We start from the raw sequence: 26,107 nt of genomic DNA, 5'->3' as shown, positions 1-26,107 counted from the left end.
GAACCTCTATACTGTTTTCCAAAGTGCCTGCACCAGTTTGCATTCCTACCAGCAGTACAAAAGAGATCCTCTTTCTCTGCATCCTCACCAACATCTGTTGTCTGAGTTGTTAAATTAGGCATTCTGACAGGTGTAACATGGTATCTCATTGTGGTTTTGATTTGCATTTCCCTGATGATGGGTAATGTTGAGCATTTTTTCATGTGTCTGTTGGCCATCTGGATGTCTTCTTTGGCAAAGTGTCTATTCATGTCTTTTGCCCGTTTCTTCACTAGATTATTTGTGTTTTTGGTGTTGAGTTTGATAAATTCTTTATAGATTTGGATACTAACCATTTCATTCGTTGACTTTTAGTTTTTCGGATTGTTTCCTTCGCTGTGCAGAAGCTTTTTATTTTGATGAGGTCTCAGTCGTTCATTTTCCCTTGTTTCTCTTGCCTCTGGAGATGTGTTGAGTAAGAAGTTGCTGCAGTCGAGGTCAAAGAGGTTTTTGCCTACTTTTTCCTTGAGGATTTTGATGTATCCTTGTCTTATGTTTAGGTTTTTAATCGATTTTTAGTTTATTTTTGTGTATGGTATAAGAAAGTGGTCCAGACTCATTTTTCTGCACGTTGCTGTCCAGTTTTCCAAGTAGCATTTGCTGAAGACACTGTCTTTATTCCATTGGATATTCTTTCCTGCTCTGTCAAAGGTTAGTTGGCCATACGTTTGTGGGTCCATTTCTGGGCTCTCTATTTTGTTCCATTGATCTGGGTGTCTGATTTTGTGCCAGTGCCATACTGTCTTGATGATTACAGATTTGTAATACATCTTGAAGTCTGGGATTGTGATGTCTTCAGATTTGGTTTTCTTTTTCATGATTGTTTTGGCTATTTGAGGTCTCTTCTAGTTCCATACAAATTTTAGGGTTGTTTTTTTCTAGCTCTGTGAAGAAGGTGTGTGTTATTTTAGTGGGTATTGAATGTAGATTGCTTTGAGTAGTATTGACATTTTAACAGTATTTGTTCTTCCTCTCCAGGAGCATGGAATATTTTTCCATTTTTTGGTCCCTTCTTGTTCTTTCATAAGCTTTCTATAGTTTTCAGTGTATAGATTTTTCACCTCTGGCTAGATTTATTCCTAGGTATTTTATGGTTTTTGGTGCAATTGTAAATGGGATCGATTCCTTGATTTCTCTTTCTGTTGCTTCATTATTGGTGTATAGGAATGCAACCGATTTCTGTGCATTGATTTTATATCCTGTGACTTTGCTGAATTCCTGGACCAGCTCTAGCAGCTTTTTGGTGGAATCTTTTGGGTTTTCCATATAGAGTATCATGTCATCTGTGAAGAGTGAATGTTTGATCTCCTCCTGACTGATTTGGATGCCTTTTATTTCTTTGTGTTGTCTGATTGCTGAGGTTAAGACTTCCAATACTATGTTGAATAGCAGTGGTGAGAGTGGACATCCTGTCTTGTTCCTGGCCTTAGGGGGAAAGCTCTCAGTTTTTCCCCATTGAGGATGATATCAGCAGTGGATCTTTCATATATGATTTTTATGATCTCGAGGTATGATTCTTCTATTCCTACTTTGTAGAGGGTTTTTATCAAGAAAGTATGCTGTATTTTGTCAAATGCTTTCTCTGCATTTCCTCATCTATTGAGAGGATCATGTGGTTCTTGTCCTTTCTTTTATTGTTGTGATGTATCACATTGATTGTTTTGCAGATATTGAACCAGCCTTGCATCCTAGGTGTTAATCCCACTTGGTCGTGGTGAATACTTTTTTAATGTATTGTTGGATCTGTTTGGCTAGTATCTCATTGAGAATTTTTACATACATGTTCATCAGGAAAATTGGTCTGTACTTCTCCTTTTTAGTGGTGCCTTTGATTTTTGGAATCAAGGTAATGCTGGGTTCATAGAAAGAGTTTAGAGGTTTTCTTTCCATTTCTACTTTTTAGAACACCTTCAAGAGAATAGGTATTAACTTTTTTTAAATGTTTGGTAGAATTCCCCTGGAAAGCCATCTGTCCCTGGACTCTTTTTTTGGGGGGTGGGGGGAGATTTTTGATTACTAATTTGATTTTTTTTTTTTTTTACTGATTATGGGTCTGTTCCAATTTTCTATTTCCTCCTGTTTCAGTTTTGGTAGGAATTTGTCCATTTCTTCCAGAGTGCCCATTTTATTGGTGTATAATTGCTCATAATATTCTCTTATTATTGTTTGTATTTCTGCTGTGTTGGTTGAGAACTCTGCTCTTTCATTCTTGGTTTTATTTATTTGGGTCCTTTCCTTTTTCTTTTTGATCAAACTGGCAAGGGATTTATCAATTTTGTTAATTCTTTCAGAGAACCAGTTTCTGGTTTCATTGATCTGTTCTACTGTAATTTTTGCTTGCTTGTTTGTTTTGATAGCATTGATTTTTGCTCTAATCTTTATTATTTTCTGTCTTCTGCTGGTTTTGGGTTTTATTTGCTGTTTTTTTTTTTCCAGCTCTTTGAGGTGTAAGGTTAGGTTGTGTATCTGAGACCTTTCTTCCTTCTTTAAGAAGGCCTGGATTGCTATAAACTTCCCTCTTATGACCATCTTTGCTGTGTCCCAGAGGTTTTGAACTGTGGTGTTATCATATTCATCGGTTTCCATGTAGTTTTTAATTTCCTCTTTCACTTCCTGGTTAGCCCCTTCATTCTTTAGTAGGATGGTTTTTAGTCTCCAGGTATTTATCTTACCACAGTTTTTCTTGTGGTTTATTTCGAGTTTCATAGTGTTGTGGTCTGAATATGTACAGTATGATCTAGATCTTTTTGTGCTTGTTGAGGGCTGATTTGTGTGCCATTATGTGATCTATTCTGGAGAACATTCCATGTGCACTGGAGAAGAATGTGTATTCTGTTGCTTTAGGATGAAATGTTCTGAACATATCTGTTAAGTCCCTCCAGTCCAGTGTGTCATTTGAAGCCATTGTTTCCTTGTTGAATTTCTGTTTAGATGATCTGCTCATTGCTGTAAGTGGGGTATTAAAGTCCCCTACTATTATGGTATTATTATCAATGAGTTTCTTTATGTTTGTGATTAATCAATTTATGTATTTGGGTGTTTTCACGTTTGGAGCATAAATGTTTACTGCTGTTAGATCTTCTTGATATAGACACCTTAATGATCATATATTGCCCTTCTTCATCTCTTGTTACAGTCTTTATTTTAAAGTCTAGATTGTCTGATATAAGTATGGCTACTCCAGCTTTCTTTTGGCAATCATTAGAATGATAGATGGTTCTCCATCCCCTTACTTTCAATCTGAAGGTGTCTTTAGGCCTAAAGTGGGTCTCTTGTAAACAGCATACAGATGGATCATGTTTTCTTATCCATTTTGTTACCCCATGTCTTTTCATTGGAGCATTTAGTTCATTGACTATTTAGAGTGAATACTAAAAGATATGAATGTATTGCCATTATGTTGTCTGTCGAGTTGGAGTTTCTGGTGGTGTTCTCTGGTCCTTTCTAGTCTTTGTTTCTACCTAGTCTCTAGTGTCAGAACTCTGTGCTCTCCCTGACCAGCAATCACACACCCCTCCTTTGTCTCCGGCTTCCATCCACTCCTTGTTTTTACACTGTTGATGACCAAGCCATCAGGTTGCTAGTCGGCACCTCCCTCTGAGTTTTATCTCAGATGCAGCTGTGTTTCCCAACCCCTCACTTCTGAGGGACTGTGGATTTGACCCACTCACACTTTCTGGGGGAGGATCTCACCAAGCAATGGCCAGGTGCCAGCAACACCCAGAAATGTTCACGGGACCATGCTGCTGCTGATGCTCAGAGACTGCAGCTGGATGCCAGCCAGCCCCAGAAAAAGTTCGCACAATCTTGTAGCAGCGGCATTTCAGGGATTATGGAAAATCACAACACACATCTGGTTCGAGACTTTCCCCTTAATGTCCTTGTTCCAGCATCAGCGAATGTGGTTGTTCTCCAGGGTTCGCTAAGACCTTTGCCTGTGGGATGGCCACACAGCCACTACCAAATATCCTCCCAGCAGGGGAACTGTCACTCCCCGTGTGGCACAAGGACCACTCAGACCACACTCTCTGCTCCCAGGGATTCACCCTTCCCACCAAAGCACTGCCAGGTATTGAGCTGGGGAGTTTCAGACTCTGCGCTCCTCCTGTTTATAGAGTCTTAATGGAATCTAAACCCTTCTTTTCTCCTTTCTAACTTTTTTGTTTAGACCCTTGCATACTATTTCTTTTCTCTCCAGCTGCTTTTGTACTCTCCCTTCTGTCTCTATCCTCTCTCTGTGTGCAAAAACAGCTCTCTGCCCTCCACAGCTTCTCTCTCCCCCAGTTCACCTCTCCATGCCATGTACCTGCTGACTTCTCTGGTTCAGGTTGTGCAGATTGTTGTGTTAATTCTCAAATCAGTTTTCTAGGTGTGCAGAATGGTTTGGTGTTGATCTGGCTGTATTTCACGGAGGAGGGACGTGAAAATCTTCCATGTTGTTCCACCATCTTGGCCTTTCCCTCTTCATAAAATTAAACATAGAATTACCACATCCTGAAATTTCACTGCTAGGGATATACTCAAAAATATTGAAAGCATGGACTCAAACGTATCTTTGTACATACATGTTCATAGCGCCATTACTTACATTAACCAAAAGGTGGAAACCACCACACATTCACTGACAGATAAATACAGGAACAAAATGTGGTTATTACATACAATGGACTATTATTCAACTTTTAAAAGGGATGAAATTCTGAAACATGTTACAACATAGGTACAACTTGAAAACTGTATGCTAACTAAAATAAGCCAGTCAGATTAAGACAAATATTGGATAATTCTGTTTTTATGAGGTACCTAGAGTAGTTAGTTTATAGAAAGTAGAATGGGAATTGCCATGCGCTGTGGGAGGGAGAAATGATAAGTTAAAGGGCTCAATGTGGGAGAATGAACAATTTCTAAAGTTTGACAGTGATAATTGATATATAACAATGTGAGTGTATTTAATGCCACTGACTGCACACTTAAAAATGTTTAGAATGATATATATTATGTGTTGTGTATTCTACCACAACAAAATTAAATTAGGGAGAATTACAGTTGTAACATCCCCAGAAATCATATAGTATTTATAAATACAGTGTTTAGGAGTGCTTGGGTAGCTCAATTGGTTAAGCATCCAACTTTAGGTTTTGGCTCAGGTCATGATCTCATGGTTCATGGATTCGAGCCCCATGGGCTGCAGTGTGTTGCATTGTGCAGTGTACTGTACTGACAGTGGGGAGCCTACTTGGAATTCTGTTTCCCTCTCTCTCTGCCCCTCTCTCTCTAAAAATAGATAAATAACATTAAAAAAAGAAATACAGTATTTACATATAATTTAAAAATTAATGAAAAGCATAAGGTATACAGTGAAAACTAAAAATATATTATTGAAAGAAAGATCTGCATAAAGGTAGAAACAGATCATATTTTTAACATTGTTGGAGGTCTCAATATTGTTAATACAGAAATATTGTCCAAATTGATCTGCAAATTCAACACAATTCTTAACAAACCCAAGTAGTATTTTTTTTTTTTTTTGAGAAATTGACAAGTTGATTTTATCATACAGAAGGGCACCTGGGTGGCTCAGTTGGTTGGGCGTCTCACTTCGGCTCCGGTTATGATCTCACAGGTCGTGAGTTCTAGCCCCGTGTTGGGCTCTGTGCTGACAGCTTGCTCAGAGCCTGAAGCCTGCTTTGGCTTCTGTGTCTCCCTCTCTCTCTGTCCCTCCCCCATTCGTGCTCTGTCTCTCTCTGTCTCTCAATAATAAATAAATGTAAAAAAAATTTAATAAAAGTCATACAGAAATTCAAGGGACACAGAATGGTAAAAACAATCTTGGAAACATACTTTTCAAGATGATTTCACATTCAAAACACTTTTCTCAATTCCAAAACATATTACAGTGTTAAAATAAGACAATATAGTACTGTTTTAAAGATAAAGATAGACATTATTTCAATAGAATAGAAGATAGTCGAGAAACGTTATACTTACAGTCACTGTTTTTTGATAAGGATGCCAAAGCAATTCCACTGGTGGAAAGAATATGTTTTTTTCCCCAAAATGGAGGACAAGTATATGTCCACATGCAAAAGAAAGAAGTTAGACTGCTACATCACAACAATAAAAAAGTTGAGTGAAAATGGATCACAGATCTAAATGTGAGAGTTAAACTTATGGAACACATATGAGTAAATCTTTGTGAAATTGGCATGGGCTGTGATATAGAAGACAACAAAGTACAGGTGAAAAAAGAAAATAGATTATGCGAATTTTATCAAAATTAAAAACTTTTTGGTAAGTTTTTACTTTAATCACCCAGTACTTATCACAAGTGCTCTCTTTAATTCCCATCACTTATCTCACCCATCTTTTCATCCATCTCCCCTCTAGTAAACATCTGTTTATTCTCTATAGTTAAGACTTTGTTTTTTGGTTTGTCTCCCTCTCCCTTCCTCTCTCTTTCCCTTCTCTTCGCTCATTTGTTGTTTTTTTTTCAATTCCACTTACTAATGAAATGATATGGTATCTGTCTTTCTCTGACTTATTTTCCTTAACATTATAATCTCTAGCTCTATCCATGCCATTGCAAATGGCAAAATTTCATTCATTCATATATATATATAATTTTTCATTCATATATATTTACATAACATCTTTATCCATTCATTAATAAATGGACCCTTAGACTGCTTCCATAATTGGACTATTTGTAAATAATGCTGCAAAAAACACAGGAGTGCACATTATCTCTTTGAAATAGTGTTTTAGTATTCTTTGGGTAAATACACAATAGTGCCAATATTAAATAAGTTCTATTTTTAGCTTTTTGAGTAACCTCCATATTTTTTCCACAGTGTCTATACCAGTTTGCATTCTTCCCAGTGCAAGAATGTTCCTTTTTCTCCATGACCTTGCCAACACCTGTTTTGTGTGTGTGTGTGTGTGTGTGTGTTTTGTTTTTGTTTCTTGTGTTTTTGATTTACACCATTCTGACAGGTGATATCTCAGTTTGGTTTTAGTTTGTTTACTTTTTAAAAATATTTATTTATTTTGAGAGATAGTGTGTGAGTGGGGTAAGGGCAGGGAGGAGAGAAAGAACCCCAAGCAGGCTCCGCTTTGTAAGCACAAGGCCTGATGCAGGGATTGATCCCATGAACTTCAAAATCAAGGTTGAAGCTTATCTGACAGAGCCACCCAGAGTCCCTTCATTGTGGTTTTAATTTGCATTTCTCTTATAGTACGTGATTAAGAGCATCTTTTCATGTGTTTGTTGGCCATCTGGATACTTTCTTTGGAGAAAGTTGTTGATGTCTTCTGCCCATTTTCTAATTGGATTTTTTTGGGGGGGAGAGTGTTGAGTTCTATAAGTTATTTATAGATTTTGGATAGTAACCTTTTATCAGATATGCAATTTGTAAATTTCTCCTCCCATTCACTATGTTGCCTTTTAGTTTTGTTGATTGTTTCCTTCACTTGTGTACAAGCTTTTTATTCTGAAGGAATCCCGGTAATTTATTTTTTATTTTGTTTCCTTTGCCTCAGGTGACATACCTAGAAAAAAGCTGCTATGTATGGCCAATGTCACAGTAATTACCACATGTGCTCTTTCCTATAATTCTTATGGTTTCAGGTCTCATATTTAGGTCATTAATCTATTTTGATTTTATTTTTGTGTGGTGTAAGAAAGCGGTCCAATTTTATTCATTTGCATGTAGCTGTCCAGTTTTCCTAACATTATTTGTTGAAAGGAATGTCTTTTTCCCATTGGATATTCTTTCCTGCTGTGTCAAAGATTAATTGATCATATAATTGTGAGTTAATACCTGGGTTTTCTATTCTGTTCTACAGATTTGTGTGTCTATTTTTGTAAGAGTGCCACAATGTTCTGATTACTACAACTCTGTAGTATAATTTCAAGTCAGTGATTGTGATACTTCCAGCTTTGTTCTTCTTTTTAAAGATTGCTTTTGCTATTCAGAGTCTTTTGTGGATCCATACAAATTTTAGTAATATTTATTCTAGCTCTGTGAAAAATGTTATTAGTATTTTGATAGAGATTGCATTAAAATTGTAGGTTTCTTTCTGTAGTATAGACATTTTTAACAATATTTGTTCTTTGAATCCATGAGCATGGAATATCTTTTCACTTCTTTGCGTCATCCCTAATTTTTTTCATTGATGTTTAATAGTTTACAGAGTACAGGTCTTTCACCTCGTTGGTTAAGTTTATTCTGAGGTATCTTATTATGTTTGGTGCAGTCATAAATGAGATTGTTCTCTTCAGATCACTGTTTCCATGCTGTATGTCCAGCATGTTTTTGCCTGTCTTCTCTCTAGGAGCAACCCCGATGCCTCTAGTGTCTCCCACAGCTAAGCATGCTGACCTTTAAAACTCTAGGCTTTAGGATCTGTTGGTTGCAGGAACTCACAAAATTCAGGCCCTTTCATTTTCCAAGCTAATTGCTATGTAGTTTCACTTTCCCTTTGTGCTTTCTTGTGACCTAGTCTGTCTTTCACCCTTCTCTGCAACCTTGGCTCCCTCTCTCCTACAGCAGCCATGATCCATTTCTTGCCAAAGTTACATCTCCACACTTCGGACATTCTTCAATGTGTCCTTTCTCTCTCTTTAGCTATGGAGTTTGTTCTGCTAGTCTTCAGATCTATTTCTGGGGTATTTAGGATGATTTGATAGTTATCTAGTTATATTTGTGGGATGATGTGAGGCTAGGGTCCTCCACTCTTCTGCCATCTTCTGCAATCTCAAAATTAAAATCTTTGTACTGCAAATGATACAAGAAAGTGAAGGCAAACTATACTGTGGGAGAACATGTTTGAAAATCGTGTATCTCATATAGGACTTGTGTCCAGAATATATAAAGAACATAATAATAATAAAACAACCAACCCAGATAAAATTGAGCAAGGCTTTAAATAAACACACCTTAGGGTGGTTGGGTGGCTCTGTCGGTTAAGCGTCCAGCTCTTAATTTCAGCTGAGGTCATGATCTCATGGTTTCATGGGTTTGAGCCCTGGGTCGGACTCTGCACTGACAGTGTGGAGCCTACTTGGGATTCTCTCTCTCCCTCTCTCTCTGCCCCTCCCCTGCCCACCTTGTCACTGTCTCTGTCAAAAGTAAATAAATAGACTTAAAGAAATTAAATAAACATATCCTTGGGGTGCCTAGGTGGCTCAGTCCGTTAAGTGTCTGACTCTTGGTTTCAGCTCAGGTCATAATCTCATGGTTTTGTGGGTTTGAGCCCCACATTAGGCTCTGTGTTGGCAGTGCAGAGCTTGCATAGGATTCTCTCTCTCTCCCTTTCTCTGTGCCCCTCCCCTACTCACACTGTCTCTATCTCTCTCAAACACATAAATAAAAACTTTAAAAAAACACACATCATAGAAGATATATAAATAGTCATAAGCCCAAGAAAGGTGCTGAACATTCTAGAAAAATGAAAATCAAAACCATCATGAGATACTACTTCACACATTAAAATCATCATAATGAAAAATATAGGCAACATGTGCTAGTGAGAATGTGGAGAAATTGAAATCTCCTTGGGGCTCTTTTTCCAGCACTGCTTCAACTCTGATATCTCCTTTCCATTCTCTACCCAGTAATCAACTCTCTAATTAGCATTAGGCTGATACATATATATTCTATATATGGAATATGTGTATACATTTCTTATCTTTCTTGCCAAGGACTCCTGAGAGGCTCCTAACATTTCTGCTGTCTGTAATCTAAAAGCATCTTTCTCACCAGTGCCCTCTTCAGATTTTAGCCATTTCCGCTGTTGTGAATTCTTCCTCTGCCTCCTTCACTCATTGGGAATTCTGTACTTTGCTTTGAACTCTAGTTCTCTGAGTTGAAATCCGCAAGTTTTCTACAGGTAAAATTAAATTTTCCTTATACATCAATATTATGTTTTTCTTCTTTCAGATAAAGTTTGCATTTCCTATTGCCTTCCAGACATTTCCTGGAAGCCTTTTTTCCTGTTTTATAATTTTATTGTAAAAGGTTTTTTCTATTAAATGAAAATATTTCTATTAAATGAAAATATTTCATCTTAACTAGAGAGAAGCCTTTTATTTTTCCTCAAAATAATGGATATTGTCCAATTAATCCAATAATGATTAGTCCAATTTCTTAAATTGGCCTGTGAAATAATTAGGTTGTTGAGAAGGAAGCTCCACTTCCAATATGATACAATTTTAACTTAAGGTGAATTGATGAAGAGTTGATCTTTTCTGATGGATAAGGCAAGAAGGAGAGCTTTGAAAGTGTTGAGTTCTACTATAGTTTAAGTCTGCTACATATTTGCTTACTTTCAATTTTTGTGCATATATTTTGCCAATTTATTTTCTGAAATACATAAAACATTCTGAGTCACTTTTTTGAGGGTATATTATTTATTAAAAACACATAGTTGGATTCTATCTGCATTTTAAATTTACTGATTTTTTGTGGGTTTTTTTGGGGGAGGCATTAAGTTCATGTGTGTTAAACATCATCATAGTGGTTTGGTGGTAATTCTGATTCTTTTAGTTTGTTGTATTTTAGTTGTCTGTCTTATTTCTTTTGTTTAACTGAATCAAGATTTCATAGATTTTTTTCCCCCCAACTTTCCGTAATGTCTTTGTAACACTTAGGGGAATGCCTATTTTCTAATTAATAGAGTCAAAATTAGAATAATATCACCTTATGCTGGTAACATGAAAATTTAACATAGCTTACTATTTTGTTTTTTAAGAGTGATTGTATAAAGGGGTTAAAGTACACTTAATGAGCACTGAGTAATGTATAGAATTGCTGGAATGTTATATTGTACCCTTGAAAGTAATATAACATTGTATGTTGATTATATCTCAGTAAAAATAGAAAATTAAAATAAAATAAAAAGGGAGCAAAAACATTTTTAAATATAAGTAAGCACCAGTTATGGCAATAATTTTTTTATTAAATCATTAAGAACATTTTAATGTTTATTTATTTTTGTGAGAGAGAGGGGGAGACAGAGCATTAGCAAGGGAGGGAGGGCAGAGAGAGAGGGAAACACAGGATCTGAAACAGCCTCCAGGCTCTGCCCTGTCAGTGCAAAGCCTGATGCAGGGCTCAAACTCACAAACCACGAGATCATGACCTGAGCTGAAGTCAAACGCTTAACTGACTGAGCCACCCAGGAGCCCCTTTATTAAATAATTTTTAACAGTTCTTTCTTTGTTACTCTAATTTTTAAATTAAAAATTTAGTAGAACTTAATATCAGTTTAATGTTTTAAGTAGTAGTTCATAAAAGGGAATAGAATAGAAAAATATATTACAATATAACATAAAGGTTAAAAATACACATAAAGATTAAATACAAATTTATATTAATTAATATTAAGTTTATAAAAGTATATAATGCACTTTGGGGCATAGTCACAGAATATCGGAAACCTTTTTTATTTTTTTAATATTTTAAAAATGTTTATATTTTTGGAAACATTTTGAAATGTATATTGTTTATGCTATGAATGTATTATTTGAAACCAAAATTTTTATAATTCAGATTAGTAATAAACTTTGAATATCATCTTTGAAAAAGTTAAAATGTGTTCTCATGTTTTCAGAGAAAGGTCAAAACATACCTGCAAAACGACATGCTGCTCCTCGAAAAAATGGCCTCTTCATCAGTTTCTACATTTTCCTACCTTTCCTTATTTTAATTGCCATCATTGCTCTTAAATGGAATAAAATAAGATTTTGGAACAGAGCGGAAACAGTAACTGGAGAGTAAGTAAACTTATATTTTTAAAAATCAATATTAAAATCCATTTGGGAAGAACTAAAATGTAATTCAGAATATTACAAGTAAGCCTTAAAAGTGCTGACTTTGGATCTTCTGGATGAATTTTATTTCTGTTTAGAAATATTGAACCTTGTTATATACCAATTTTTTTTCAGATTTCCAGTAGTTCCATTCCTTTTCTTTTAGGTCCCGAAATAACCAAAGCTACTTAGTAAATTCACAGTGCCTTTCAAATTGAAAGCCGTGTTTGCTACACNGTTCAGTTGTGCCAAGGAGATTAATAGAGATAGAGAAGGAAATTTTGTGACTCGAAGATGTAGAAGGTGAGAAAAATGTTTAAAAAACATGATAGGAAAAGGAGAATACAGATAGGACAATTCTCATTTTACATTTACTTAATATTGCTCATATGTTTCTAAAATTAGAATTAAGGTACTTGAAATGGGCACCACAATAAATCTAGTTAATATCTGTCACTGTACATGGTTACAAAGTTTTATTTTCTTGTGATGAAGACTTAAGATCTATTGTCTTAGTAAGTTTCAAATATGCAATATTTTATTATTAATTATATTCACCATGCTATACATTATATATTCTTGATGTAATTATTTTATAACTGGAAGTTTGTACCTTTTGGCCCCCTTCACTCATTTACTTACTCCACAATGCCAACTGTGGTAATCACCAATATGTTCTCATTATCTATGGACTTGTTTTTTGTTTTTTTTGTTTTTGTTTTTGTTTTTTTTTTAATTTGATTCCACACACAAGTGAGATCATATGCTAGTTGCCTTTCTCTGTCTAAATTAATTCACTTATATGCAACTTTTTTCTTTCCCATATCACCAATACAAGTTACAAGTTTGCTCAATGGATGTTCAGGAAAAAGAATGTAGAAGTAAAGATAAATAAGTGGGTCTCATTGTTATAAGCTGAAGGAAAAATGTTTCTGTTTCTCACTCATGCCAATTAAGATAAAAATATAAAGCTTCCACCAAAAAAAACTCTTAAGAAATGGATTTATAGAAACATACCTCAATATAAAAAAAGACCATATATGAAAAGCCCACACCTAATATCATACTCAATGATGAAACTTTGAGAACTTTTCCTTTAGGCTTAAGAACAAGACAAGGACATCCACTCCTGCACTTTTGTCAACATAGTACTGGAAGTCCTAGCCAAGCAAATAGACAACAAAAATGTCTTAAATCCAAATTAGCAAGGAAAAAATAAAATTGTCACTATTTGCAGATGACAAGATACCATCAAAAGACTCAACCAAAAAACTGTTAGAACTAATAAATGAATTCGGCAAAGTTGAAGTATACAAAATTAATACACAGAAGTCATTTGTGATTCTATATAATAATAATGAAGTAGCAGAAAGAGAAATTAAGGAAATAACTCCATATGCATTTGGAACAAAAAGAATAAGATATCTAGGAATAAACTTAACCAAAGAAGTGAAAGACCTTTACTCTGAAAACTACCAGACATTGATGAAAGAAATTGAAGATGACACAAATGGAAAAACACTTGATGCACATAGATTGGAAGAATTAGTATTGTTAAACTATTCATACTACCCAAAGCTGACTACAGATGAAAAGTACAATCCCCATCAAATTACTGGTGGCATCTTTTACAGAACTAGAATAAATACTAAATTTTTTATAGGACCACCAAAGACTGCAAATAGTCAAAGCAATCTTGAGAAAGAAGAACAAAGCTAGAGGTATCATGATCCCAGATTTCAAGGTATAGTACAAAGCTATAATAATCAAAACAGTATGGTATTATCACAAAAAAAAAAAGACATATCAATGGAACAAAATAAAGAGCACAGAAAAAAACCCATGATTATATGGACAATTAATCTGCAACAAAGGAGGCAAGAATATGCAATAAGAAAAAGACAGTCTCTTCAACAAATGGTTCTTGACAAATTGGACAGCTACATGTAAAAGAATGAGACTGGACCACTTTCTTATACAATGCACAAAAAAATAAACTCAAAATGGATTGAAGACCTAACCATGAGAGATGAAACATAAAAATCCTACAAGAAAACATAGGCAGTAATTTCTTTGAAATTGGTGGTAGCAACATTTTTCTAGATATGTCTCCTCAGACAAAGGAAATAAAAGCAAAAATAAACTATTGAGACTACACCAAAATAAGCTTATGCACAGTGACAGAAACCATTAAGAAAACAAAAAGGCAACTAATGAGTGGGAGAAGACATTTATACATGATATAGAAGTGATTAGATAATATCTAAAATACATAAAGAACTTATAAAATTGACCACCAAAAAACCCCACAAATAATCTGATTAAAATATGGGCAGAGGACCTGAATAGACATTTTTCCAAAGAAAATATACAGATAGCAAACAGACACATGAAAATATGCTCAACATCACTAATCATTAGGGAAATACAAATCAAAACCACAATGAGATATGACCTTACACCTGTAATAATGGCTAGAAACCACTCCCCACTCCCCCCAAAAAACCCAAGAAATAAGTGTTGGCAAGGATGTAGAGAAAGAAAGAAACAAGGAAACCTCAGGCACTCTTGTTGGGAAGTGCAGGTATCGTGGAAAGAAGTAAAATTTAAAAAATACCTAAATGTATTACACTAAATGAAATAAGTCAGACTGAGAAGACAAATGTCATGAGTCCACTTATGAATGGTAAAAATAATGAATAAACAAACAGAAAGCAGAAATCTATAAATACAAAGAACAAATTGATGCTTGCCAAGAGGGGAGTGGAGTTGAAGGGTTGAGGAAAAGGGGAAAAGGGAGAGGAAGATGTAGGCTTCTACTAATGGCATGAATAAGTCATGGTAATAAAACACACAGCCTAGAGAATATAGTCCCTGACATTGTAATAGTGCTGTAGTAGGACAGATGGTACGTATACTTGCAGTAAATACAGCATAATGTATACACTTGTCAAATCACTAAGTTGTACACCTAGAATTAATGTAACCTTGTGTATCAACTATACTCCAAAAAGAGAGAAAAACATAAAATTACAATGGTTTCTAACCCTAAAGTAATGCTATTTTTTATAGATCTACATCAGAAGACAGCAATATTAAGAGCAACCAGTCATCTAGTTAAAGGTAAATTGAAGCAATAAAACTATTGAAAATGGCGTAATTCATAAAATAGTTTAAAAAATTTAACAATACCTCAGTGGAAAAAAGCTATTATTCCATATTCCATCATCTTAATTGCTATTTGTCAATATACTAAAAAACAGACTCAAAGCATTTGATAATTTTGTTTTATATTAATTTACAAATATTTAATGTTAACTAGTATTAGCCAGAGATTTATTAACCAGCATTTTGGTAATAAGAAATGACTTATTTAAATTTTTTTTAACATTTATTTATTGTTGAGAGACAGAGCATGAGCAGGAGAGGGGCAGAGAGAAGGAGACACAGAATTTGAAGCAGGCTCCAGGCTCTGAGCTGTCAGCACAGAGTCCGGTGCGGGACTCAAACTCAGAAACCGAGAGATCATGACCTGAGCCGAAGTCGGATGCTTAACCGACTGAGCCACCCACCCAGGCACCCCTAAATATGTTTTTAAGACATTTAATAGCCATCATGCATCCTGCTTCCACATTTAAGGTCCTAATTTGATATATTTACTCCCAATATTTATATTTCTTTGTCACTTAAGTCTCCACAGTTATTGTTAACCTTAGTTTAGAAATGAGGAAACAAACATGAAAAATTTAAGAAAGTACCTTTGTGTACAGAATTTTAGTAAATTTTGAAGCTGGAGTTTCATTCAAGACAACCAGACTCCAGAGTTTAACTCTTAAGGAGCTCAACAATTTGGAGACATCGGGGTGGCCTTGTGTATTGTGTCCAACTCTTGGATCAGTTCAAGTTGTAATGTCATGGTCGTGAGATTGAGCCCTACCTCAGGCTCTGCTCTGGACATGGAGTCTGTTTGAGATGTTCTCTCTCCTTCTCACTCTGCCTCTCCTTTGCCTGTGCATTCTTTCACTCTCAAAACAAACAAACAAACAAAACAAAAAACAACAAAAAAACCACACACACAGTTTTGACCCATGTAGCATGAGGTATGCCTGGTGAAGGGAAATGAAATTTACATTTATTGAGGAACAATTAGATGCCAGGCAAAATGATAAATGCACCATCCCTCCAGAGTAGAGAGACAAATTCTTTACTATAAGATGTTGGCATTTGTATATATTCAATATACCTATCTGTATATTTCTGTGTATATGTATATATATATATACACATATATATACACACAAACACACTTGTATATATACAGATGTATCTGAACATATCTGATGTATCTGAATATATCTGTATATATTCAAATGTATAAGTCATATGCATAAAGAAATCATGATGTTTTACATATTAGACCTATCACTGGGAGTAAATGGAAAAATTAAAAAATTAACCATGAGTGAAAACAAGCGTTCATCTAATTTCTAATCCACCATTCCTCCTTATCTGATTTGGATGGACAGTTAAGTCAATGGATCTCTGCTTCCCCATCTGCCACCGAGAAAAACAATTATAACTACTACCCTCCATGTAAAATAGTTTTATCTCTCAGTAGGGAATGTTGGTGGTGAGGGAGGAGCTGGGTAGTGGTTTTAAATATAACGGAATGAGTGGGCCCTATTCAGCAAGAGATATGTAAAGAAAATATTGGAGGAGTTGCAAGGATTGACTCAGTTTAGATATTTAAAAAGAGGTATTTGAGTTCCCTGGGGTCAATTCACGTGGGGCTTTTATTTAAATGTAAAGGATACAATGCAGCTGGAGAGACTGCAGGCAAGCAATGGGCACCAGAGAGATACCTCATGCTCCAGCCTCAAGGTTCCTTACTTTAAATTTTAAGCAGCCCATTGTAAATTCCACTGCCAATGTCTCGGCAAAAAGTGAAACCAAGCACCCAGGCTTCCCATTCCAGCCTTAAATCAACTCCTTATAGAGGCATAGAGCCAGCAGAGGTATCCATGCATATATCTAGGCAGAAGCTTCCCAAGCACGTGATGATCCAATGAAAAAATGAGTCAGGAAATATTTGATGAATAACAGTGATGTCAGTTTAGCTGGAGCAGTTAGCAAGGGGCTGCAGTAGTGAGTAGGTCAGAGAGTAAAACTCTCGTAGGCTGTGGGAGGTGTTGAGGTCCATCTGTGTTTTATTCTCAGTGAAAGGGGAAGTCACTGGAAGATTAATGTTCAAGACTTCTACTTTAAATGGCTAGTTTGTTAAAAAAAAAAAAAAAAAAAAAAAAGAAGAAGCCTGGCTTGTTGAAAACAGTTTGTGTGATGGCGAGAGGAGAAGTAGAGAATTGGTGGATAAAATTATGCAATAATCTAGGAGGGAAAGGGTGGTACCTCAGATCAAGGGTAGTAAAGATGATCTTAGGAATAAATTTTGAAGGAGACCAACAGAATAAACTGACAGTTTCAATATAAGTGTAAGAAAAAATATGCTTAAATAATGTTTACTGATAAAGCAACAAGATAAGCAAGGTTAAATGTAAATACAGACGTGTTTTCAAATTTCTACTCTTACTGCCTGTTAAATTTTATATTAAAATGTATGAACATTGCAAGAGAAAATCTACATGGTTAATTGGGAACCAAGACAAATGTCTGCTATGCCATGATAAGGAGCTTGTTTTCTCACACACGGGAAAGTATTTCTCATATAGTTAAAGGATTGTTGAAGTAGTAAGGGAGGGATTCAGCATGATCTGGTTTGCTTTTTTCCATATTTAGGGAAAAAGTCAGACTCAGTAAGAACTGGAGGCTAGTGAAACAGCCCATGTGTATGTACATGAGACACCTGTTGGAAAAACAGAGGGTTTCTTGAAATACTCTTGCTCTGAAGATAAAAGTAGACTAGTAGTTATTTATTTCTTCACATATTCTACTGTTCTTTTCCTCTCTGTTTCCTTGCTGGTAATTTTCTTTAATCCATGTAAAGTGTAGAAACTGTGTGAATAAAATGCTTGTGAATATCACTTTTAATATTTCCCTTTACTCTGGCTATCACAGACAATTTAGGAAAAAGAAACTTGGGCTTTCAAATTCCGTGAAGCACAGGCCTGGCTTGTGGTATTATAACCAGTGTCCTATATAGCAAGGATTTGCTATACCTCTAGTTGCCTAATAAAATGAGATCACTTTCATTAACAATGCAAGTTTAGTATTTCCCTTTTTCTATATATTTTTTAAACAGTGACTAAACAATGTCAAAAAGCCATAGGTTGGAGAAAGGATATTACCAAGACATTCACCATTAATTGAGCTGATTCAAGAATGAAAAAAATCTATTCCCTCCTTCTGTATGGCTTAGAGCTTTCAACTTCACAAACAAAAATAAATTCTGAGAGTGAAAGTATGTAGGCTTTTGTCTATTGATTCTTCTACGTGCTATGATCCTTTCTGGGGAAATAAAGCAACTTTTGAACCAGAGAAGCTGTCACATCCTCTGATGTAAACACTCCTTGTACACTGAGGACACCCACAGTCCACACCTCTCCCAACTGCCCATGATTCCCTGCCCTATCCCTTCCTGGCTTTGGGATATTGAGAAGAAATATTGCTAGCTAAGGCCAGCCACAGAACCCCAAGATAGTCACTAACATCTATTCTATCTTCAGGGAATTGCTCCAACTGTGTTCCTGGTCATAGATAACTATTGTGTCTCCAGGTGATAATTCTGTGAACTAATGTAAATTGAGATCTAGAATATATCATTGTCCTTTGGGGAACTCAGACGTGCTCCTCCTCCACTGGAGCTGAGCTTTTCTGGGTAAGATTTTCTTGCTTTAGGGTCCCCCAAGTCATCTCCCTCTTACTAAGATGAATGGACTTCTGCATACCTCTAGGCATTGTACATGGATAAGGGAGCCATCAACCTAACAGGGATCTAATGAGAGCCTAAAGAGTCTCTCTCTCTCTCTCTCTCTCTTTTTAACATTTTTAATGTTTTATTTGTTTCTGAGACAGAGACAGCATGAGCAGAGGAGGGTCAGAGAGAGAGGGAGACACAGAATCTGAAACAGGCTCCAGGCTCTGAGCTAGCTGTCAGCACAGAGCCTGATGTGGGGCTCGAACCCACGAACTGTGAGATCATGACCTGAGCCAAAGTCGGACACCCAACCAGCTGAGCCACCCAGGCGCCCCAAGAGTCTCTCTCAATAAACAAGGATGCTCCTGGTTCAGGGGTGGGAGTACCTTGCCACAGAGGCCAAGAGATTTCTTTTCCAAATGTCCATCAACCAATGAATAGATAAACATTGTATAAATAGTCATCTATGCATGCAATGGAATATTATTCAGCCATAAAAAAGAACAAAACACTGATAACCTCTACTATTATAGAATCCGGTCTGGATCACCTGGTGGAAAAACCAAGCAGCACTCAGAGATCTTGGAAGGGAGGAGGTTTATTTTCTACCGGTGGGCTCAGAGGAGATCATTCTCTGGAGGTCTGAGCCCAGAGCATTAGCAGAGGGAATAATTTATAGCCTGGTACTTCCACATTCCTCATTAATCAGGGACAGATGTTTTCTTATTAATCCTGTCAGCCATCTTACAACAGATTTTCCCTACCACTACAACATGAACGAACCTTTGAAACCATTCTGCTGAGTAAGTAAAACTAATCACAAAACCCACGTGTTACTCATTTGTATGCAATATCCAGAATAGGGACACCTATAGAGACAAAAACTCATGGCTATTTTGGGCTTTTGGGCTGGGTTGTTTAAGTGGGGGATGAAAAGCTGGGGTGAGGGGAGGTAATAGCTAAAGGGTACAGGGTTCCTTTTGAGATGATGAAACTAAAATAGACTGTGGTGATGGCTACATATTCACATCTGTGAATATATGGAAAGTCCTAAAATTATTCAGTTGTATAATTTAGTGGGTCACTTGTGTGGTAAAAAAAATACATATCAGGATGATTCTACCAAACTTTACCTCATCCTTATTGCCACTAACTTATTTTAGGTCATTGTAATCCTGGCCTGCCTTATTTTAATAATTTCTGAGGACCCCAGGTATAGTACTACTTAGCAGATCCAAGTGTTAAGCCTGACTGGAATTTAACTTTGCAACTCTTGACATAATTCATCCTTGTAATAGGGTGTACCGGGGTAAAATAAGGTGTAGGTGAGAGGCGGGTAGAGGTTGAGTTGGGTCTTGGACATGTGTGATTTAAGATTTCTCTTAGACCGGGCGCCTGGGTGGCTTAGTCGGTTAAGCGTCCGACTTTCGCTTAGGTCATGATCTCACGGTTCGTGGGTTCAGGCCCCGTGACGGGCTCTGTGCTGACTGCCAGCTCAGAGCCTGGAGCATGTTTCAATCTGTGACTCCCTCTCTCTCTGACCTCCCCTGCTCGCACTGTCTCTCTCTCTCTCTCCTAGAAATAAATAAAACATTAAAAAAAAAAAGATTTCTGTTAGAATATTTAGAGACAATTGCATGCTCTTGTCTGGCTGGGACACAGTTTTTGCTTGGCTTGCTGCCTCCCCACCTCTACAGTTTCCCTGCTAGTGCTTAAAAATAACTATTAACAAAACACTTGGGTTGTAGTTTAAAGTTTCTTTTCCCTTTTTTCAACTGACTACAATCTAATATTGTAAGAATAGGTACACGGTTGATGAAACGTGCTTTTTGATTGCCTTATCCAAAATAAAATACAATATTCTTGATTTTTCCTTATTTGCAAAGATACTAAAGTCAGCAGCAACACAATTTAGGTAGAAAATTTCTCATAAAAATGAGGTTTCCCCTCTTTTCTCCACCAGAGCAAATAAAAAATGCGAGACAGATATGTCATGTAGAAAAATAATTACCAAGAACTTCAACAGAAAAGCAAATCATACTCATGTGCCCCTTTGTCACTACTGATGCCAGAACAAACCAATTATGTGCAAAGGCACAAGCTTGTGTCTGCTGTCTTCTCTCCCTTCACCTGTGGCAGCTGGCCAGCCTTTTGGGAGGGCACTTAACCGACTGAGCCACCCAGGCACCCCAGCCATTCTATGGTTTAATTTTTTACTTTCTTAACAATGCTTTCAAAATTCAGATTTTGTTAATTTCAATGAAGTCCAACTTATCTTTTGTTTTTCTTTTCTGGTTGGCAACTTTTGGACTCACCTAAAAAATTCTATACCTATGTTCATGAAGACTTTCCCTATATTTTCTTACGGAAGTTTTATGCTTTTAGCAATTATGTTTGACTTAATAATCCATTTCAAATTAGCATTTGTATATGGCATGATGAAGGGTTTAGGGTTTCTGTTCAAATAGTAACAGTGTAGTTTTCCTAGAACCATTTGTTGGCATGATAGTGTGCTTTACAAATGGAATCAATCTGTTTCATTTGCTACAAATAAATCCAATGTGTGTGTGTGTGTGTGTGTGTGTACTTATGTACCAATACATATAAACCCATAGAGGAAGGGTGAGGGAGATGAAAAGATAATCTGTTTATGTAACCTGTATTCTGTTCCACTGATCTGTGTCTCTTTGAAGTCATTAACACACCAGCTCAATTAATGCAGCTTATAGTAGAGTCATACTGCAGATTGAGTTCCAGACCACTGGGAATATACTGCAAATATTGCAATAAAGCGAATAAATACATTTTTTGGTTTTCCAGTACATATAAAAGTTATGTTTACCCTATACCGCACAAGCCTATTAAGTGTGTGATAGCATTATGTCCCCAAAAGCAATGTACATATCTTAATGAAAAAATACTTCATTGCTAAAAAGTGTTAACTATTATCTTAGCTTTCCTTAGTGGTAATCACTGGTGACAGATCACCACAACAAATATAATGAGAAAGCTTGACACATTGCAAGATTTACCAAAATGTGACACAGAGACATGAAGAGGATAAATGCTTTGGACAAAGTCATGCCGATCGAATAGCTCAATGAGGGATGCCACAAGTCTTCAATCTGTTAAAAAATAAAAAGTATCTGTGAAATGCAATAAGACAAAGTGCAATAAAATGTAGTATAACTGTATGTCTTTTATTCTTTAAAAATTGTTTTGGCTTTTTAGGTTCTTTTCATTGCCATAAAACTTTTATAATTGCTTAATAAATTCTAACGCATGCATTCACATGCACACTCCTACAAGCTTAATGGGATTTTTATTGCAATGGCTCTGGATTTTTAGATCAATTTTGTGAAGGTATGCTAAAGATACCTAATTAAATTGGTATGAGGAAGCCATGAAGGGAGGGTTCTCATTCACAAAGCATTCATCACAGCTTACATCGTCCAGCAGTAAGAAAGAAGATTTCCTCTTGGTCTGGCAAGAGCAGGCTGCCCTTGCCTTCAGCCAATGAGAAGTCACCACCACTTCATTGGGAGGCGGGGGAGGGGGCAGCTGAATTAATTAACTTTCTCTTTTAAAAACAAATTACATGAGGGGCACCTGGGTGGCTCAGTTGGTTAAGTGTCCGACTTCAGCTCAGGTCATGATCTCACGGTTTGTGGGTTCGAGCCCCACATCGTGCCTGTGCTGACAGCTCAGAGCCTGGAGCCTGCTTCAGATTCTGTGTCTCCCCCTCTCTCTGACCCTCCCCTACTTGTGCTCTGTCTCTCTCTGTCTCTCAAAAATAAATGAACATTAAAAAAATTAAAAATTTAAAAAAATAAAAACAAATTACATTTGCAGTCAGAAGTGGAATGCAAAGAAGCTGTACCTCTGAGGAGGTAATGTACACAGCTGAACTCCTTGTGTTTTCCACTTCCGTGAGTAGTCGTCTTCCTTTTGGTTTGGAAAGCATCTTCTTGGATTTGCGATCTCTCCTTTTGTTTAAGCTTCCAAATGTTATTCAGAAGCTGTTTATCTGAGGACATTGTCCTTTTGGTGATTACTTAATTGCTTTCTGAACTCTTGTTTATGAAGTATGGGATCCCAATCCTCTAAATTCTCTCAGGAGTGTCCTTTTTCTGAGGTCCCAGCCATTTTAATGTTAAAAAAAAAAAAAAAACTGGTCTGGAGGAGGAAGATGGAGGTAGAGTAAGAGGACTCTAAACTTGTCTCCTAGGAACACAACTAGATAATTATCAAATCCGCCAAAAATGCCCCACAAATTGACCTGAAGCCTGACAGAAGAAACCCTACAACTAAAGGGAGAGAACCGGCCACACTGAAGAAGGTGGGAAGCATGGAGACATGGTTTAGAGGAGAATGGATCCCGGGGCTGCAGAAGGGAGGGAACCAGGGTTGCAGAAAAGGGTGACAGAAAGGCTCACACAGGGGAGCTTACAAGGAGAAGGTTAACCCACAGCCACCGGCTTGGAATATGAGAGGGGTTACATGTTGTGAATTCTTGCAAGCAATAGAGATTAATGCTTGTCTTGAAGGTCAGTGAATGCTAGGATAAGGCCTAGAAGGTACTTCCCTGCTTCTGAAGAGAAGGCAGGCAAACAACCTGGGGGCAAACAGCATGGAAAGGAGGGTTTGAAGACCGCCTGGGGCGCACAGTGTGGAGACCATTCACTCTTCTTGGTGTGCTTCCCCTGAAGGCGGTGTTTATGGAGATGCCTTTCTGGGGACAAAGGAGCTGGATGGAAACATCCAGCCTCCACCATATCTCTAGCATTATCACAAAGCCACCTGTGGGAAGCAGCACGGTGCCAACACTGGGTACCTAACTTGCATACCCAAGCCCCACACCCCTTCATTCTGGTGGGACTACAATTTTTGGTTAAACTCTCCCCAGTCCTGGTACGACAGGAACCTCCTGCAGAATACCAGCACAAACAACTACCCACACCATGTCTCTTGAACAAGGAGTTCTGTATGGCTTCCACCTGGTGGAAGTGATGTTAGGTCTCATTTCACAAGCAGACCAGAGCACACGTAGTTAAAACTTGCCATATTCAGGCCAGGGACCAGTACTGCCCCCAGCAGGCAAGGAGAGCCTCTGCAGATAATTGGCCTAAAGGATAGAGCAGCCAAAACACAGCAGCAGGGTTAATACCAGAAACACTCCCTGAAGTGCCATGCCCTTGGGCACTACATGACCTCCTTTGCCTAAGGCCATTACTTTTAGAAGCAGAGGACATAACTGGCTTTTCTAACACAAGAAAGCAGAGATTTGAAAAAATGCTAAGATGAAGGACTTTATCCCAAATGAAAAAAAAACAAGATAAGGCCATGGCCAGAGATCTAAGAAAAACAGATATAAGTAGCATGACTGGTGGAGAATTTAAAGCAGCTACTCACTGGGCTTGAGAAAAAAAAAAATAGAAGACATCATGAGACCCTTACCACAGATATAAAATACTTAAAAAATAATTAACCAGAGATGAAGAGTGAAAAAAAATACTAAAGCAAGACATAAGAAATCTTAATTCACAAAGAAGACACATAAGGTTAGCTAGAGATCTCTCCACAGAAACTGGGCAAGCCAGAAGAGAGTAGCATGATATATTCAGAGTGCTGGATGGGAAAAAATCTGCAGCCAAGAATACTATATCAAGCAAGGCGATGATTCAGAATGGAAGGGAAGATAAAGTTTCCCACACAAACAAAAAGTAAAGGAGTTCATGACCATAAACGAGCACACAAAAAATTCTAAGGTGACTCTTTGAGTGCAAATGAGAGACCAAAAGTGACAAAAGACAAGAAAGGAACAGAGAAATCTCCAGAAATGACAATAAAACAAGTAATAAAATGGCACCATGATACGTATCCATCAATAATTATTTTGAATGTAAATGGATTAAATGCTCCAATCAAAAGACATAGGGTGTCACAATGGATACAAAACACAAGACTCATCTATATGCTGCCTACAAGAAACTCACTTTAGGCCTAAACACACGTGCAGATTGAAAGTGAGGGGATGGAGAAACATCGAATACACACATTGATGTCAAAAGAAAGCCAGAATAACATTACTTACATCAGACAAACTAGACTTTAAAACAAAGAGGGTAGCAAGAGACAAAGAAGGGCACTTTATCATAATAAAGGGGACAATCCAACAAGATATAATAATTGTAAATATTTATGCAGTCAACATGAGAGCACCCAAATATATAAAACAATAGCAAAAAGAAAGGAATTCATTGATAATAATATAATAATAGTGGGGGGAATTAACACCCTATTTATATTAATGAACAAATCATCTAAACAGAAAATAAAGAAAATGGCTTTAAATGGTACACTGGAACAGATGGACTTAACAAAGATATTCAGAACATTCTATCTTAAAACAACAGAATACCCATTCTTTACAAGGGCACATGGAATATTCTCCAGAGCAGATCTCATTATTAGGTCACAAATCAGGCCTCAACAAATAAAAAAAGATTGAAACCATACCATGATTCTTTTCTGACCATGACACTATGTAACTAGAAGTCAATCACCAATTTCCAAAAAAATTTGTAAAGACCACAAATACACAGAGGTTAAACAACATGCTACTAAACAATGAATGGGTCAATGAAGAAATCAAAGCAGAAAGTTAAAAAATACATGGAAACAAGTGAAAATGAAAGTACAATGGTCCAAAAACCTTTGGGAAGCAGCAAAAGCAGTTCTAAGAAGGAAGTATATGGCAATACAGGCCTACCTCACTCAAGGAGCAAGAAGAATCAAATAAACAACCTACCCTTATACCTAAAGAAGTTAGGAAAAGAACAAATGAGCCCTAAAGCCAGCAAAAAAAAAAAAAAATGATATAGAAACTAAACGCCAATAGAACAGATCAACGAAACCAGGAGCTGGTTCTTAGAAAAAATTAATAAAATTAATAAACTTCTAGCCAGCTTTATCAAAAAGAAAAAAAAGGAACCAAATAAATAAAATTACAAGTGAGAAAGGAAAAATAACAACCAGTGCCACAGAAATATGATCATAAGGGAATACTATGAAAAACTTATGCCAACAAACTGGACAACTTGGAGGAAATGGAAACATATAAACTACCCAAACTGAAACAGGAAGAAGTAGAAAACTTGAACAGACCAATAACCAGCAAAGAAATTGAGTCAGTAATCAAAAAACTCCCAAGAAATAAAAGCCCAGGGCCAGATGGCTTCACAGATCAATTCTACCAAATACTGAAAGAAGGGCTAATACCTATTCTCAAACTATTCAAAAAAGAAAAGAAAAGAAAAAAAAGGGAAAACTTCTAAATTCATTCATTCAGCATTACCCTGATGCCAAAACTAGATAAAGACTCC

At 36.7% G+C, this 26,107-nt stretch overlaps 1 protein-coding gene across 4 annotated transcripts in view; it reads left to right on the top strand.

Annotated features, from left to right (window-relative positions):
- The window catches only part of LOC144239108 (A disintegrin and metallopeptidase domain 3-like), a 91,608-nt gene extending 69,696 nt beyond the window's left edge, over window positions 1–21,912 (top strand). For 3 of the 4 annotated variants that reach the window (XM_077773110.1, XM_077773109.1, XM_077773107.1), the window contains 3 exons: window positions 11,653–11,815; window positions 14,924–14,974; window positions 18,108–18,273. In XM_077773110.1, coding sequence (XP_077629236.1) covers window positions 11,653–11,815; window positions 14,924–14,972 — 212 coding nt within the window. In that variant the 3' untranslated portion in view covers window positions 14,973–14,974; window positions 18,108–18,273. Of the gene's footprint in view, window positions 1–11,652; window positions 11,816–14,923; window positions 14,975–18,107; window positions 18,274–21,676 lie in introns of those variants that run through there. The other variant, XM_077773108.1, reaches the window with a different exon arrangement.
- Window positions 21,913–26,107: the final 4,195 nt, after the last annotated feature.

This window comes from Crocuta crocuta, unplaced genomic scaffold (genome assembly GCF_008692635.1).
Source record: "Crocuta crocuta isolate KB4526 unplaced genomic scaffold, BGI_CrCroc_1.0 scaffold177, whole genome shotgun sequence".
Taxonomy (NCBI): domain Eukaryota; kingdom Metazoa; phylum Chordata; class Mammalia; order Carnivora; family Hyaenidae; genus Crocuta; species Crocuta crocuta.
The sequence above is the reverse complement of the archived record's forward strand: the minus strand, read 5'-3'. Positions and strand labels throughout refer to the sequence as shown.